The 17,529-nt window shown below is 51.6% G+C and overlaps 1 protein-coding gene and 1 long non-coding RNA gene across 7 annotated transcripts in view; both read left to right on the plus strand.

The window, feature by feature from the left end:
* The window catches only part of ARHGEF6 (Rac/Cdc42 guanine nucleotide exchange factor 6), a 38,747-nt gene extending 22,069 nt beyond the window's left edge, over positions 1–16,678 (plus strand). For 4 of the 6 annotated variants that reach the window (XM_061446198.1, XM_061446202.1, XM_061446203.1 and 1 more), the window contains 12 exons: positions 1,844–1,903; positions 3,952–4,098; positions 4,943–5,029; positions 5,984–6,062; positions 6,766–6,899; positions 7,123–7,248; positions 9,861–9,881; positions 10,649–10,742; positions 11,730–11,819; positions 12,538–12,637; positions 13,439–13,493; positions 14,358–16,678. In XM_061446198.1, coding sequence (XP_061302182.1) covers positions 1,844–1,903; positions 3,952–4,098; positions 4,943–5,029; positions 5,984–6,062; positions 6,766–6,899; positions 7,123–7,248; positions 9,861–9,881; positions 10,649–10,742; positions 11,730–11,819; positions 12,538–12,637; positions 13,439–13,493; positions 14,358–14,498 — 1,134 coding nt within the window. In that variant the 3' untranslated portion in view covers positions 14,499–16,678. The remainder of the gene's footprint in view (positions 1–1,843; positions 1,904–3,951; positions 4,099–4,942; positions 5,030–5,983; positions 6,063–6,765; positions 6,900–7,122; positions 7,249–9,860; positions 9,882–10,648; positions 10,743–11,729; positions 11,820–12,537; positions 12,638–13,438; positions 13,494–14,357) is intronic. The other 2 variants (XM_061446200.1, XM_061446199.1) reach the window with 2 other exon arrangements.
* Positions 1–17,529, plus strand: part of LOC133265562 (uncharacterized) — a 377,264-nt gene that overhangs the window by 260,974 nt on the left and 98,761 nt on the right. The gene's annotated exons all lie outside the window — the stretch shown is intronic.

Consider the following 17,529-nt stretch of genomic DNA (forward strand, 5'->3'; position numbering starts at 1 on the left):
TTATTTCCATTTCATGACATTCCGGTGCCACTTGCTCCCAGGCACATTCCCAGCCCTCACCCCAGGCTCGTGCTCCGGGATGGAGGCAGAGGTAGACCTGGCAGCCAGGGCAGACACTGGGTGAGTGCCTGGGAGCAGAGGGAGCAGGAAAGGGACACAGAGGCCCTCAGCGAGTGGCAGATCTATTTCAGGACATGTCTCCTCCCCTCTCCTGTAGAGATCTCTGTTGATGGAGCTCTGCTCCTCGCCTGTGGATGCTGCAACATGTAAACCCCGAGGGTGGGCTAAGGAGGTGAAGGAAACAGAAGCAACAAAGTCTGGGTTTAGCTGGGTTTGCTTCTTCCCTCTTCCAGAGTTAATTACTCAGCACACTTCACCAGGGTCATTCATTGCACATCCCAGCCTGACTCCCCCATGTGCTGGGCTGCACCCCCAGAGCGTGAGCAGCAGCTCAGGGAGGGGATCCTGCCCTTCTGCTGTGCTCTGGGGAGACCCCCCTGCAGCTCTGATCCAGCTCTGGGGCAGCAGCACAAGAGGGACGTGGAGCTGCTGGAGTGAGTGCAGAGGAGGCCATGGGGATGCTGCGAGGGCTGGAGCAGCTCTGCTCTGGAGCCAGGCTGAGAGAGCTGGGCTGGGGCAGCCTGGAGAAGAGAAGGCTCCTGAAGGGGAGACCTGAGAGCAGCTCCAGTGCCTGAAGGGGCTGCAGGAAAGCTGGAGAGGGGCTTGGGACAAGGGATGGAGGGACAGGCCAAGGGGAATGGCTTTAACCTGACAGAGGGGAGACTGAGATGAGCTCTTAGGCAGAAGCTGTTCCCTGTGAGGGTGCTGAGGCACTGGCATAGGGTGTAAGAGCACTGTGTGCACATCACAGACCTGTCCTGCTCTCACCAGGCTGCAGGGCCTGAGCTGAGCGTGGCTGCAGCCACCATGCCCGTGCAGAGACAGTGTGCTCTGTACAGGATGCTGTGTGGGATTCAGCAGTGGATTCAGGGGCACACACATCACCTATTCCTCCTAGTTTCTAAGCCGAGCGTGGGAGGTTTGTTGCATGAATCAGTAGGGTTGAGGTTTAAGCTGTGATGCCGTGGGAGGAGGATGGATGTGTCCAATGCAGATGTATGCAGTGTCGAGTGTACCAGAGCATTCCCTCTGCTGCTGTGCAGCTGGAAACAGGGTAGGTATGTTCAGGGCAGTCCTCATCCCAGATTCAGAGGTGAGAAATCCCTGACAGCTGCAGGGACTGCTCCATCACAAGCTGGACACCTGCCTGCATGGTGAAGAGCTTATGTTGTGGGGCCCTAGATCCAGGAGGAGGTGCTAGGAGAGCACTAGCATGCAGCTGCAGTCAGAGATAAGGGGCAGCATCCTGCTTTCCCCTCTCTCAGCCAGGAGCTCTCTGCTGCCTTCAGCCTGGAGGTGAAGGTCCCATTGATGCTCATGGAAATGGCACCCTTGATGGGGCAATGGCTACAATACCATGCATGCCAATGGGAGTTTCCTTCCTGAAGGTGAAACCAGCGATCCACCCTACACCTCTGCCTGGTTTCATTGATTTTCTTTGCAAGCTGAGTTTGTCCTGAATGAAATCACATCTGTTCTTGCTGTGCCCACTTTACACTCATGAAATTGGTATTAATGAATTGCATGGTTGCTTTAAACCACATCCCATTGACCTGGGTGGTGAGGAAGGTACCTGGGAGGCTTTGTCCCCTCCAGCGGCCCCTCTGCCCTGCATCCCCCCTGTGGGCTCTGCAGCCCTGGATGCCCTGGGGCAGTGGGTGCTGCACAGGGTGATGATGCTGGTGGTGGCGGTGGCTGAAGGCTTCTTCTCTCCCTTCACTAGGAGGCGCATGCAGATCACGAAGAGGTTCTGAAAGCCCTCACATCCTTCAAGTCCCTTGTGGTAGGTGGCAGTTCTTAAAATAGCACGCTCCGTTTCAGGGCTGCGTTGGATGAGTCAAGCCTGACATTTGTCTCCTCCATTAGAAACAAAATAAGTCTTCTGGAATGGAAAAGATGGGGTTTAAAGCATCTTAATCTCAAGTCTCAAGTCTAGAGCTGCCCCTCTGGCTGCGTGTTCCCAGCAATTGCACCTCGGCTCCGTGCTCCCAGCAGGAGGGATGAAGGGATGAAGGATGCTCGGTGTGCTCTGTGGCAGAAAGCCACATGTGGGTGGTGGTGGTGACAGGGTCCCTTTCATGTCCTTTTGCCTCCATACCCTGATCCAGAGCGCCCCGTGCTTGCTGAGATGAGCTGTGAAAGGTTACCAGGGTTGCCTGACTCAGCTGCTGGTGCCCATCGGGTGACTTTTGGTTTTGTAGAGGATTTTTGCTCCAGGGGTGTCAGGAGACCTTGACCATATTGCAATATGGACTTTGCTGTGGGGAACAGAGCAAGCAAAGGGCCGAGTCCGAGCTAACAGACCTGTTCCTGGGAGCTGGGTTACCTGCACCCCTCCGAGTCCTGCTGCACTGAGAGGAAAAAGAGGGGGAAAAGCCACCCACGTGCACAAAGCTTTTACCCAGCAAAGCTTTCCTCAGTTGTTAAGGAAGCTGTAGTCTCTCTCACTTTGTGGCCTGAATACCTTTCACTCCAACCACTCCAGATGTGGTCCAGCTTCCTTCCTTAGCACTGCAGATGCAGGTTTTTCGGTGCTTAGCAGTGCAGATAAAAGATGGGGAGGAGAAAGTTCATAGAAAACAGGAAAGGGTGATTATATTACATTTACTTAGAAACCCAGCTCCCCTTCCATTTGTTCTGGTAGATAATAGGGCAATAATTCAGTGAAGTTACAAGGTGATGTTAATCTACAGGAGTGCTCGTAAGCAATGGATGGGTTTACTTGAAATGTGCACTTGGGTGCTGAGTAATTTAATGTAATTATGAGATAACTGAAGAGGTTCAGTGCGGATCTGAGGTCAGATGGGCAGAGATGCCCCTCGTGACAGATGTCTGGTCCCACAGTAGGACCAGGGACGGACCATGTTGCTGCTGTGATTTGCAGTGGTGCCTCTGCACAAGCTGTGATGGATTGGTGTGGATTTTATATGGATTTGCATCCTGGGAATGTTGGATTTGGAGCTGCAAAACCAGAGGAGGCCCCCGCAGCTTGGTTCAAATGCGTACATTCAAACTAGCCCCAGTGCAGTGTCTCACTTTGAAGATCTGGGTAGGCAAAGAGTTTGTATGAAACTGAGCTGGGAAAAGAGGAGAATCTCTGCCAGGAACAGGGCTTTGGAAAAACCCAAGTATCTGGTGAGAACTGAGCCCGGGTTTGGCTTAGCAGCTGCTTTTCCTTGGCAGAGGGTCAGTTAAAGCAAGCCTTGCTTGGGTTTGCAGGACTGTCTGTTCCGTCAGTGCTGTCCTCTGCTTGCCGAGAGCTGCTGAAGGACTGGCGGCTCCATGGAGCTGTTCCAGTGCCCAGCTGCTGAGCATCGGTGCAGTCCTTTCAATGACAGCACCTTCTCTTTGGGCTGCTCTGCTGGAACACTGCGCCAAGGCCTGCTGCTGGGTTTGCAGATTCTGGTTACAAAACACCCCCCCCCAACTGATTCACAGGGGTTTTGCATTGCTGCAACTAAAACTCTCTTTGCTGCTTGGGCAAAATGGGCAAAACCTCTGTGAGCACCAGCAAAGAGGGAGACTTGTCACCCTGTGGCTGTCTTGGGTTTGGAAACTGTGACTCTGTGCTCTCAGAGGTGGCACTGGTTTGGAAAGAAAAGCTTGCTCAGTGCAGGGTGCATGTTTGGTGACGTTTTCATGTGTTCAGTGCTTCATAGATCACTAAATCTGTAACCAGCTCTGTGTAATAGCACCCAAGCAGGTTTTGCCTATCCCTTGACATGACCAGCCCTGAGCCCATGTGGCTGTGGGAGCATCCCGTCTTTGTTGGGATGGTTTGAGTTTGCTCCTGCCCTCTTGGCTAATGAAGCCTCTCCCTGCCATTCCCAGACACAGTGCCAGGAGCTGAGGAAGAGGAAACAACTCGAGCTGCAGATCCTGTCCGAATCCATCCAGCGCTGGGAAGGAGAGGACATAAAAACGATGGGAAGCATCATCTACATGTCCCAGGTTATGGTGCAGTGCGGGGGAAGCGAGGTGAGTGCAGTGGTCCTCCTCCTGCCTAAAGGCATTGTGTCCAGATACTCCTTTGCTCACGGCATCAGGCAGCAGCTGCTCTCACTCCAGGCCAGCAAAGCACTGACAAGCAATGCTAACAAATCATTTCAGCCAGAGAAGAGCTACACAGCGGGACTGTGCATGTCTTTGGAGTCAGGCACCCTGGTGACTTAGCTTCAGGTCTTTGCTGATGCACTCCTCAAGCAGGAGCATCTCAGTGTCATATAGCACATTCATTTCCCCCTTTCCCCCCTGTGACTGACTCTGAGAAATGAGAGTGACTTCGAAGTATGCATTACCATAACCATTTTGCACTTCCTGTGATGCTGTGACGTCCCACTCCAGAGCTGACTGTGCTTTGGAAATAGCTGGAGGGATTCCTGTGCTGCTGGGCCTGGAGCATCACACCACAGACCTTCACCAGTGCTGTCAAAGCCATGCACACTGCGTGTTTGGTGTGGGAAGGTGCCTGTTCTCACTGAATTCCTTGCTTGCTGTAGCAAATACTCCCCAGGAAGGGAAGAGCTGTAAAACAAAGCCCTGTAGGGTCTGGTCCTAGAGCCTGGTTTGGGATGCGAGATGCTGAAGGACATAAGGTCTTAGGAGGCAGTTTGAAATGACCGGGAGAGGATCAGCAGGCAAAGATGTATGCAGGGAAAACTAGGACAGCAATGAGATGCTGTAAAGAAGAAAAGCCCTAATAATGGGTATGGGGAGGGATCTCTCCCAGGCTGTGATTCCAGCTGCAACAAGTCCAGTTTGCTGGAGGAAACCGCTTGGGAGGCATTGCAGGCTGGCCTAACCTACACTCATGTCCCTGCAGGAGAAAGAGGAGCGCTATTTCTTGTTGTTTTCAAACGTTCTGCTGATGCTGTCTGCAAGCCCACGGATGAGTGGGTTCATCTATCAGGTAGGCACGCTCAGTTTGAATTGGAAGCTGCAAGGCGTTGGGTGTGAGGGAGGAAATCAGATAGCTTCTATCAAATTCAACCCTCTCTGCTTCCTTAAACCTTGCTGGTGGCATGCAAGTGCTGGGAACTTGGGTTTGGTGTTACCAGGCCACTTGGTGCCTTTGTCCTGCCGGGTGGTTGAACAGCGTTTGGTAGGTGAATGCTGTGAAATTAGGAAGGAAAACCTGCAGAGCATGGTGGCCTGCGGGCTGTCCTCAAGAAGGATGTGGATGTGAAGGTGTCCTGACCCAGCCGTAGAGGTTTGCCCCCTACGATTTCAGTGTTGTGCCCTCACTAGGGAATATTTCACTACTGTAAAGCCCACTGTAAAGAGCTCAACATTTCCTCTCCATGGGGCACCCAAAAACTCTGTATTTCTTGAGTTTCACCATTTGAATGGCTGCAGCCAGGCTGTTGGGAGCTTGGTTTCCCTCTGGTTGCCTGAAGCCATCAATAATACACTCCAGAAGGATGCTCTTGTGTTGACATGTCGTTTGTCATACCCAGGAGAGATGGGAGAGGTTTGGGAAGGATTCGGCTGGGGGTTTTGGGTTTCATCTGTAAGCAGGCAGTTCAACACGCAGAGCAGAGGCACAGCGAAGGCTTCCCCAGACCCAGGGCAAGTTGGTCCTTCTGACTTGGTTGTACAAAGGGTTTGCATCTAGTGAAGGGAAGGGGTAGAAGATGAGCTGGGAATGACTCAGTTGTCATGGGAGCCTCTTCCCAGGGTTTGACCTAGTTGTGCAGGGAAATGGAGATCCGTACATTCAAGGAGACTCTTCCTGCAGTCAGGAGCCTTTACAAATGAGTTTTTAATGGCGATTCCTAAAAAGAAAGGAATTGGCAGGAAAACAAGCAGAACAACCCCCGCCGGGAAGCCGATGCAGACACTGACTCCTCCTCAATTCCCTTAGGGAAGGCTGCCTTTGACGGGAATGACACTGACAAAGCTGGAAGATGCTGAAGGGAATGAGCACATGTTTGAAATCACAGGTCAGTGGCTCAGGCCATGCTCCCAGTCCCAACAGCAGCTGCCACTGGAGGTGCCGGTGGTCTCCTCCTTGCCCTGACCCCTGCACCACCCTTTACTGTGTGCTTTCACTGCACATTCCTGAGCATCTCCCTCCTGGTTGAGGCAACCTCCTCCCAGCGCCCTCCAGCTCTGCCTCTGGGCTGCTTTTGGAGACCTTCAGTGCTCTGTATGGGATAAATCACCTTCCCCAGTAGCACTGCTCTGGGCTGTGTGTGCCCTGTCTGCATCCAGCATCCATCCCATGCAGCTGTGAGCACCTCAGTTATTGGCAGCTCTGGTCATTAAAGAGTTTTCCTAATGTTCCTCCCAGTTTTCCTTTTCAACTTATCACCTGCAGCTATACACAGTCAATTCATGCTCAGTGCCTTGGCTGTTTGTGCTGCTGGCATTTGGTGTCAGGGTCCTGTTAACCATGGAAATGTCGCATTTGCTTGCCTTTAACATGCAGTAATGCCTCACACATTCGTTTCACCAATTCCCTTCGGTTGTCTGTGCAGCTCCCACACTGGGTGCCTGGAGCAGGACACAGTCACATCTTTGCCTTGGCCTGTTGCAGACAGTAGATGCTGCAGTCTGAGGAGCATCCTGTGGCTGTGCCGAGCTGAGCTCACCCTGTGTGTCTCTACTGTTACCTAAAGACTGTTCTTTCACCCTCTGCCACAGGGAACATGACGGAGCGGATCACTGTGTCCTGCAGCTCCAGCCAGGACCTGCACGAATGGCTGGACCACTTGCAAAGGCTGACCAAGGGGACGTGCAACACCATCTCCAAAACACAGTCCTGGAATGCTCATTCGGTGAGTGTCTCATCTCCATCTGCTCCATGCCCAGCGTTCCCTCATGCTGGGGAGGGAATGCACCTTGATATTGAGGTACAGCTATAAGACACATGCTGCAGTTCTGTTTGTAACTGGGTCGTGCGTGTACCATTCTACGTGTATCCTGCCCACTGAACTCTTGTCCACCCCTGCATTGCTCGGTGGCTAACAGCCTTCATCTGCTTCCCATCTCTTTTCCCAGGCATTTAGTTCAGCCGGACAGACCCGTGGGCCTCTGGAACCCCCCAAAATCCTCAAGCCCTGGAGCTTGAGCTGCCTCCGTCCTGCTCCTCCACTTAGACCCTCGGCAGCGCTGAGTTACAAAGAGGTAACCACCCCGTGTGCCTGCAGAGCATCCCTGCTGCTCGTGTCCAGGTTTCTCATCCCATAGCAGGGGCACAGCAGCTCAGGTTGATGGGATGCTGAGAGCAATGGCTCTGCCAAGCTTTGCCCCAGCCCTGTGATGGGCGTTTGTCGCTGTGGCTGGCTTTGTGCTGCACGTGAAGCGTGAGCACGTGTGCTTGCAGGTCCCGCAGTGTGTGTCCCATTGACTCCTTTGGCAGTGCCATGGTGGGTGGTGGAGCTGCATCCTCTCCTCGTCCTGCCTTAGTCTGAGCCATGGGTTCCCTGCTGGGATGTGCTCCAGCTCCAGCCTTGCTGGTGCTGCAGGATGGAGAAGCGATGCTGCACCAGGAGGAGGAGGAGGAGAAAAGCCTGTTGATGTTTTTCATGTCTCCCACCCTGTGTTTTGGTGGATGGAGCAGGGAGGGCTCCTGCAGCACTCCTTCGCCACCCACCTCAGTGTTTTACACACCCATAGCCTGCATGGGAGGCAGCAGCCCCAAGGAACGCTTCCTCCACAGAAACCTCAAGCCTGGGAGCTAGGAGGTGGCGTGGGGAACCCCAAAATACAACCCAGCTCTGCTTCTCACCCCCCTGCTGCAACTGCAACGCTCTCCTTCCCTGCCTCACGGTAAACTTGTGGGATTACTCACCAGCAGCTTGGGTGACGTTCCCCTTCCTGAATGAGCACTCTGGTTCTGAGTCAGCTGCTCTTCTGGGTACAGCAGCACCGGGAGCATCACTGCCTGGGCTCCCAGGGGGATGGGGGCCCAGGAGTCAGGGATGGAGAGCCAGCAGCCGAGGGGGCTGTGGGTTTGCTGCTCCAGGTAGAGATTTCAGGTAGCCTCATGGCATTGGGTTACTTTGATTTCTTAGAAGGTGTAAAAGAGCTCATTTCACTGTGGGAATTTAGTTGTTCAACCAGGCAGACTGGAAATGACCCTTGATCTTTGCATGGTCCGGATCCATAACATAAGCTAAACTGGTGCTTGCTTGCATGGTGAATTAAAATAGGCTAGAAAGGCAAAGAAGAAGAGAAACTTTTCCGGTGTGAAAGTGAAAGGCTGATACTTATTTCTAAGGCAGACCAAACCATGTCACCCTATTGAGTGATATCACTAACACCACGGTGCTTTGCAGTTTCTCAGTTGTCCCCTCATGCAGAGCAGGAGTTAAACTCTTAGTGTCACAACTAGGCACGAGGTTTATGCCCCACAGAGACAGAATGGGATGCTGCTGCAGGCTGCATGGTGGCGTGCAAGGTATCAAAGGACCCATTGTGTGGTTTGCTTAGGAACAGGCTGTGCTGGCCACGTTGGTGGGAACCCAAAGGCCGATGGGTCCACCAGAGGCGGAGTAGGATCAGTCCATACTCTCAAAGGAGAACACGAGCCTGTGATGGGAGATAAGCTTAACTGTTGGCCCAAGCAGATCTCCATCTTCCTCATCCCTCCCTCCGGGTGCTCAATCACTAATCACTCCTATTTCACTTCTCTGCTTTTGATTTAAAATGGGGCACAAAATGAGCTCCGTGCTTCCTGTAATGAAGGATAATGAAAGTTGCAAAGGTTATTTGCATGGAAGTGAGTGGGGGAGTTTGGATAAGATGTTCAGACATCCAGTGTGACTTCAGCTGTAGTGTAGGACGGGCTGGCAGAGTCTTGTGCATTTCCTTGTACCTCGCTGTGCTCAGGAAACCCCAGAGCCTGCTTGTGCACTGCACGGCACTCGTGTTGTTTCCATTGAAATTGGGTCATTTTTCCTGTTCTGTTTCCAGTAACCATTTGAAATGACAGAGCAGGTGCTGTGCGTAAAGCCCTGTGTCAGGATTCAGGTTTGAGAAGGGAAAAAACCCAGGTTTACAGATGGTTTCTTCTGCTCTCTTTTCTTTCTTTATCTGAAGTGGCCTGCTTTGCCTTAGGTGAAGGGTTTGTAACATCAGGGCTCAGGACTTGGCTGGTCAGACCTGTAGGAGAGCCACATGGCTCCCTGGGCTGAGCATCCCAGGGATGGGAGCCTCCGTGGGGTGTCCAGGAGCTCCCTGTCCTGCCAGCAGAGCAGGGAGATGCTGGTGCCTGATGCTGTCAATGGCAGGTTCCCTCCGAGGAGGTCCCCTTGGAGAAGATGCTGTCCTGGGAGCACCAGGGTGGGCAGAGCATCCCATCACCCTGGCTGGGTTGGGTTGAAGACCACAGGGCTGGTATTGAGCCCTAAGCTGCACCCCAGGGCTCGGATGGAGCCAGGCGAGCAGGGTGGCTGCAGCATTCCTGGTACCAATGGGTCCTGCATTATAAGCACTGTTTGAGACAACCAGCACCTACAGAAACCTACTACTAACCAAGGAGGCATGTTCTCTATTTTTATGTGTTTAGAGTGTATTAATGCCCACTTACCATGCGTTTCACATATAATGTTTTCAGTTCTGCATGCCACCGTGCTCCTTTGCATGTCGATAGTGCTCTGAAAGCAGTACGGAGGGTGTGCCACATTAATCACTAACATTGAAATGTGTTTTAGAATTGTGGATTTAATGGACCCGGTCAATAAAACCATCAATTTCTCACACTCATCTTCTCTTTCTTTGCATATTCATTGTAGAGGATGTCTTATATCTTAAAGGTAAGGGTAGACACATCTCTCTTTGGCTTGTCGTGGCAAAGAATGCTTGTTCCTGTTCACGCTTCTCGTGCTTGCATGACCCTCCCCTTGCCTGGCTGTATCAGTGAGTTATCTTGAGTCAGTAGTGGCTGGCAAGTACATTTTGAGTTAACTTTCCAGAAGGATTTAGTATTATGGTCTTAAACTTCCTGGCAAGCCCCTCCTGCTCAAAATCCGTATTGCATGTAACCTACTAATACACTAATTCTCTCCAAATCAGCAAGACTTGTAGCTCAGTGAAGGAGATAGATAAAAGCTTGTGTTTCTTACCTGTGGAGTGACAGCAAACACTAACATCATGTGTACGTGTTTGTTCTCTGTGTATGTGTGTGGGATTTATACTCTCAAATGAATGCATTTAGGAGCAATAGTATTTGCCAGCTGTTTTATATGGGAAATCAAAGCAAGCCAAGGAAATAAATGACCTTACAGGGTTCTCTAACAAAGACCACCAACGTGAGCAGACTAAAAGTGCTGTGAATGCGTTTGAAATCTTTGGCTATGGGGCTTGTCCTGGTGCAATCCCCACTGCTGTTGCAGGCAGCAGTGGGCCACAACCAGCACATGGAAAAGGCAGAAAGCATCCTTGTCTTCAACTTTGTCACTGTCTGCTTTGTAGCTCTCTCAAGTGTCGTGCATATCGAGGACGTAGCTGCATTCAACTGTGCTGCTCTGCTGTTAGAGCTGCCCCTTAATCTGGTTAAACACGAGGGTCTGTTTCTCTATAGGATTCCAGCAAAAGTCCCAAAACAATGAAGAAGTTTCTTCCAAAAAGGAAAACAGAGAGAAAACCATCAGATGAAGAGTTTGTTATCCGGAAAAGTGAGTGTTGTGATTTCCTTTTCTTCTTGGAGGCTTCTCTGTACTCAGTGATCCCCACGGGACCTTGGTACAATGGGATGCCCACGTTGGAAGCAAGCCTGTGTGCTGCTGAGCATGGGAGGCTTCTGGAAGCCTCCAACAGATCTCCAGACATGCTGCCATCCTAGCACAAGGTCTTGGGTTGGGGGTGGTCTTGTTCTGGGTACAAAGCCAAGGAACGACTTCCAAGTATATAAAAGCTGCTGTAAAACTGTGCATCAACAGGCACCAAAATTGAAGATCACGGGACTCTTGAGAGCTGGGACAAACCCTTACCATGCCAGTGGGTCCTGGAACAGGCTCCATGGGAACACAAAAAGGCTCTTTCCCTGCAGGGGTGTCCACTGGCAGAGAGGGGTGTCCTGGCAGCTGTCATCCAGCTCCAACCCCTGCCACGGGCAGGGACCCCTTCCACTAGAGCAGCTTGCTCCAAGCCCCTGTGTCCAACCTGCCCTTGAACACTGCCAGGGATGGGGCAGCCACAGCTTCTCTGGGCACCCTGTGCCAGCGCCTCAGCACCCTCACAGGGAAGAGCTTCTGCCTAAGAGCTCATCTCAGTCTGCCCTCGGGCAGGTTAAAGCCATTCCCCTTGGCCTGTCCCTACATCCCTTGTCCCAAGCCCCTCCCCAGCTTTCCTGCAGCCCCTTCAGGCACTGGAGCTGCTCTCAGGTCTCCCCTTCAGGAGCCTTCTCTTCTCCAGGCTGACCCAGCCCAGCTCTCTCAGCCTGGCTCCAGAGCAGAGCTGCTCCAGCCCTCGCAGCATCTCCGTGGCCTCCTCTGGCCTCACTCCAGCAGGATCTCAAAGGGGAATAGGACAAAGTCCCAGGGGCAGTGTCAGTCAAGGAAGCAGCACCTGCTTCTCTTAAGGGACCTGGGAGCAAAGGCTGGGGGAGATGAACACGGAGAACATGACTTTGTGTGATAGCTGCTGTCTGCAATGTTTGACAGGTACCGCTGCGCTGGAAGAAGATGCTCAGATCCTGAAGGTGATCGAGGCATACTGCACCGGGGCAGGTTTCCAGCAAGCTCTCAGCTCAGGTGGGCACACAACCACATTGTTTAGCTCTTACTCTGCCCACAGCACTGATAACCCCTCTGGGAAAAAACAGAGGGTTGCATCATACAGCACTGAGAGTCATGCTTGGAAACTGTGGTATTCAAGATAAGGGAGCTTTATCTGCCTAGTGGTTTAGTTGCCATTGTTTTTCTTCTAAACACAGAGAATGAAGGAGGTAGGAGGGCAGATGAGACACAGCTATTTCACCAGCACTAAGGAATTAAGCAAACCTAGTCAGGTCCTGTGGCTGTCGGCACTGACAACCTGATGGTAATCTCGGGTTGCATAGAGCTTTAGAAAGGAAGCATGAGTATTATCTCTCAATCAGCTGCTTGTTGACGTTGCTTCATAAGAACCTAACAGCTTCAGCTCTGGAAATAAAACTATTTTATCATTGCTGGTGAGATGGCAAATTAAATCACTGTAATGTGGAAAAGAGGGGCCGTGGTTCTGAGAGCTCTTGACCCTACTCGAATGGTCTCATTTAGAAGTCATGATGCAGCTTTAGATGCAGTGAGCACTCTTGAAAACTCCCCCATGGCTGTTTTAGCTCCAGGTTGGCGGTACCCATCAGCCTGTGTTTAACCATGGCAGGTGGCTGGAGGCTGCTGCAGCTCCAGCGTGCAGAGGGGCAGGGAGAAGGAGGGCATCAGGGGCGCATCCCCCTTTTCCATCCCGATGATTAACTCTCATACACAGGCTCCCGTAAAGACTCCATCCCCCAAGTCCTTCTTCCTGAGGAAGAGAAAATCATCATAGAGGAAACACGAAGCAACGGCCAGACTGTCACGGAGGAAAAGTAAGCGCTGCTGCTCCCTGCTTCCCGATCCCTTGTTGCTTTTTGGGAAGACTTGGAAAACCCAGGCCCTCTCCTTTGGCCTCTGCTGGTATCACCGACTGCTGCCATAGTGCCGGCAGGAGCCACCGGGCTATTCCAGTTGCTCTTTTGGCCCTGTTTAGGAGCAGAGCCGCCTTCCAGCTGCTCTGACGTGGCTGCAGCCCTTGGGAGTCTGGGAACTGGGTTCTGACAGCCAGTTGGTTGATCGGGATGCAGGACAGAACCAAACAAGTGGCTCTTTTAACTACTGCCATAGTGGGGTGCTGCTGCCCCTCGGTTGCTGCCTGGCACCCCATCTGTGAGGGCTCTCCTATGTAGCTTCAGCAGCTGGGTGACTGCGCTGATCCACTCCTTTCCTCACCCAGACAGTGCATTCCTTTCATGCTTGGTTCTTTGCAGCATAACCTCAAGGGGCTCAAGGCTGTTTTACAACGGATACTCGGGCATTTCCAGTTCTAAACTCATGGGTATCTATTGCAGTAGCATGAACAAGGAAGCCAAAGCCACAGACCTTTGTTGATACCCTCAAGAGAGCAGAGCAAGGTGTTTTTCTCGAGGTTTGAGAAGAGAGCCTTGAATTTTGGACCAGTGGCTTATAAATGAGCTGTGTTTCCAGAGTCCCCTCATAGGCAGCAGCAGTGGCAGCAGCTTGATGCTTGCAAAGCAGAAGCACCATCCCCATCAGCACCTCGCTCACAAAACCTCCCATGCGTGTTGCTGGTTCGCTGCACTCCAGCTCTTTCCTTGCATTTCTCTTTGCAGGAGCCTTGTTGACACGGTTTATGCACTGAAAGATGAAGTCAAAGAACTAAAGCAGGTAATTTAAGGGGATTGTTCGTGCTGGGAGCCGAGCAAAAGCCACCCAGGCTATACTGGGTTGTTGTCTTGGACTGGTTGGTGCCCAGGAAGAGTCTTGCCCACTGCTGGTGTGATCCTGCAGCTCCCTCAATCAGGTCAGCATGCAATTGTTTGAGGCAGTAGGAGGGCAGGAGCAGTTGGTCCTTGTGGTAACATAAAACTTTCTCCCTATTCTAAAAGCTCTTTCAACTTGACTGGAGTAATGGGTTCAAACTAAAACAGGGGAGGTTCAGGTTAGATCTAAGGAAGTTCTTTATTGTGAGGGTGCTGAGGCACTGGCACAGGGTGCCCAGAGAAGCTGTGACTGCCCCATCCCTGGCAGTGTTCAAGGGCAGGTTGGACACAGGGGCTTGGAGCAAGCTGCTCTAGTGGAAGGGGTCCCTGCCCGTGGCAGGGGTTGGAGCTGGAGGAGCTTTGAGATCCCTTCCAACACAAACCAGGCTGGGGCTCTATGAGTGTTTGTTTTCTAGGGGTCTGGTGTTTACCAGCTCTTGTAGACTGAGAGGAAATACATCCTCCTCCCTCCAGCCCCAAGCCTGGAGGTGGGGAGAGAGCACCCCAGAGGAACAGGGTCCTCCAACCTAGGCTAAAATCATGTTTCCGGGAGGATGCTTCTGCCTGCTCAAAGTCATTCTGTGCAGGTCCATAGGGTAGTAAGGGACTGCTTGAGTGGATCAGACCACAAGTAACCCGTGTTGTTCATCCTCAACACATGACACGTCCCTCATGCTTCATCACCTTGGAGGCACCAGGCAGTGCCTCATTGCATGAAGTGCATGTGGGCATCGACTGCATCTTCCTTCCTTTATTTCTCACCTCGCAGGAGAACAAGAGGATGAAACAGTGTTTGGAGGAAGAGCTGAAATCCAGGAAGGACTTGGAGAAGCTGGTGAGGAGGCTGCTGAAGCAGACGGATGAGTGCGGCAGGGAGGACACGGGGCGCAAGTCGTCCCTGATCGCCTGAGCAAGGGGAGAAGCTGCTGGCAGTGGTGTGTGACCTCAGGTGATTTTGGGAAGTGGAACTGGATCCTTTGCCTCTTCTTGCTCCTTATTTTGTTGGTTTGGGGAATTTTGTTACCAAAAAAAAGAGTCCTAGAGAAAAAAAATATTCCATAGTTTTCCTTCCACGCAGTAAGGAAATAGAGCAGAAACAATCACAGCTAAACCAGTAAGCAAGCGGTCCATGATTCACAATTCATCTGCAGCAACTAATACCTCATCGTACCTGCTACTGGGAGCAAATACAAACTCTGCTAAATGATTGCTGCTCACAAAGGGTTTGGCAGCAGTTTCCTAAGAGGAAGCTTGAGCACTTTTTAATGCTTTCATTCTTATCAAAAGCACCGGTACCTATTTATTGAATGAAAACATTATTGAGGTGGCATTGAGCAGAAACCAAAAAGCACCGTGCTCCTCTGTTCAGATAATCACAACTGGGGAAGCTCTTCCCATCCACCTTCTTGTTCCCCATTAGTTGACTGTAGCGAACTTAGAGCCCAGCAATACTGTGGTTCCCGTGTGGCCTTGATCCTGATTCAAATGTGCAATTCTCATGAAGACATTGGAATTCCTTGGGGAAGTGAGAGCTGGAGCACCTGTCAGAGCGCATGGGAAAGGTGTGTTGCGCAGTGCTGCCTCCCGACAGCTCATTATTAGCACAACAGGTAACTGCTCTTCTGTCCCCCCATCCCTTCCCTGATGCATGACCCACACCTCCTTCTGCCCTGCTTTGTTTCCATATTGAGTGTCCAGGTATCGTATCAGTTTAGAGTCTTGCTGTGCTTCCCCTCGCAGGACAGGCTTTTCTCTGTATGAAATATAGACACTGCTTGACAACCAACACCACCCCCAAATGTGCTGGTCCCCTGCTCCCTTCACCTTAGGCTCGCCGACGCTCCATCCCAAAGGCTGGGAATGTAGGCAATGGCCACTTGTCCCCCCATGGCCCCAAAGGGGCTTTCTGCTAGGGAAAAGGAACTTTCCCTTGGGATAGGAAGGTTATTTATGCTTTGACAAGAGCTGGAATGCTCCTGGGGCACGGATGTGCGACACCCCTCAGATTCCTGCACAGCTCCTCGAACGCAGCACACAGACAACATGCATATGTATCAGCTATGTCCACCCTATTTGGTGTTATGCCCTCAGTTAGAACAACTTTTCCTTCCTTCCTTAGCAGCATTATAAAAGTAACCTTCTGTTAATGATAAGTCTTATGTATATCACTGGGATCACTGGGCAGCATGGTTCCAGGGTGTGCAGACGCACCACAGCTCATGAGTTCATGGCTTACGTTGGTCATGAAGGACATAACAGAGGCAATAATTACAGCTCCCTCCTTGCAGTTAGAGTTGAGCCAGAAATGGTGTTTGGGGAGAGCTACGCTCCAAAACAAGGAGCAGGAAAAGAACCCCTCTTAAAGCTGTTTTTAGGCCAGAACAGAGGTTCTTTTTTGCTCCAGAGCATCCCTTCTGGATGGCAGCTCTCCACATCCCTACCCAGGCACACCGTGGACTGGGTTGGTTGGCAGTCAGGCCCTGCTGTGCTGGTTAATCATATCCCATGGTGCTGCACATGGGATGTGGCTGTTCCGGGATGCCATATCCAGACCCCCTGGCACTGTCCTGTCCTCCTGCTTGCCCAGAGGTGGGATGGGGACCAGGTTTAGGTGTGCAGCTCATGGAATGAAGCAAACCAAGGGCCATTCACACTCCAAGGAGAGGGTAAAAATGGTTCCTCGCTGCCCCCCGGTTGAGTTGAAACCTGTGCTGTGTACATATGCATGTGTGTGAGGTGTAACGTGGTGGAGGGCACACTGGGACTGTTTGGATCAAGCGTTTTGTCAAGAGCTAGAAGCCAAAAAAAACCAAGACAAGAAACTTAACTAAAAAGGAAAAGAAGCCATGCCGGATGGACAGCAATGTTTCCATATTTACTTTGTTTACAGCGCTTTGTAAATAGGTTCCAGTGAGTCTGTCTTTAGATGGATGTTGTGTCCGCTGCCTTCCAGTTTCTCTCTGTCATGTAGGTTTATTTACTGTAACTACTTATGCAAGTTCAACTTTTCTAACATGTTTTTATTTTGAACAGTTTTTTAATTGACATTTTCAACAAATAAAGAAGGACAAAAAATCACTTCCTGGCTCTCGGGGCTGCTTCCTTCGTTTCCACCACTATGCTCTGGGCATCCCCGATATGCTCAAAGCGCCCATGGTTGCATCACCTGTTGGGGCGGATACTGGTGCAAATGATGCTGCTAGCACTGGGTGCATTACTCCCACCATCACCCTGCAGCAGAGGAAGGAGATGCGTTTCCATCCCTCAAGCCCTGCTTGCACTGTGCTACCAAGGATGCTGTATGGAAAAGCAGCCGCTCCCCGCGGCACCAGCAGGATGCTGTAGATAAGTGACTTCCTGCCTGTTTGAGATCTGGTTTTATTCTCTTTAGTTGGTGTGTGTGTTTTTCCTGGCATTTAGGTGTGGTGACAGGATTTCCTTTGGTCTACCGCTTGGACAAGACCTCCTCTCCTTTTAACTCTTTGGTAGAGACGTGCCGTGCTCTCAGCCGAAGCAGGAGGCTCAAGCGCTGGATCTTGCTTTCCCTTCCCAAACACAGCACTTAGAGCAGGAAAAAGAACAAGTGCAAACAAAACACTTGAGCACATGGTGCAGAAACCACTGAAGTCTGCAAGGGAGACTCAAGTGGTGCTTTGGGGACTTCAAGGAAGAGGCAGAGCAAGGCACCTCCAGCCCTGGGTGCCCCAGAGGTGGTGCTGAGCATGAGAATAAGGAGAAGGCATCCCCCAGGCTCATCTTGGAGGGAGCATCTCCACTCCCATGTCCCCATGAAGCCAGATCCAGGCTTTAACCAGAGAGCATCCTGCTTTCCTAATGCATACAGGGTCCCTTTGGTCCCTCTCTTATGCCAGCTCCCGAAGGGCCCCTTTGCACGACCCAAATCCAACACAAGCAGCGTCAGCATCCTCCAAGCAATGGAG

Source organism: Pezoporus flaviventris, unplaced genomic scaffold (assembly GCF_033815535.1).
Source record: "Pezoporus flaviventris isolate CSIRO_AGI_PZ_B2104156 unplaced genomic scaffold, CSIRO_AGI_Pfla_v1 ptg000005l, whole genome shotgun sequence".
Taxonomy (NCBI): Eukaryota; Metazoa; Chordata; class Aves; order Psittaciformes; family Psittacidae; genus Pezoporus; species Pezoporus flaviventris.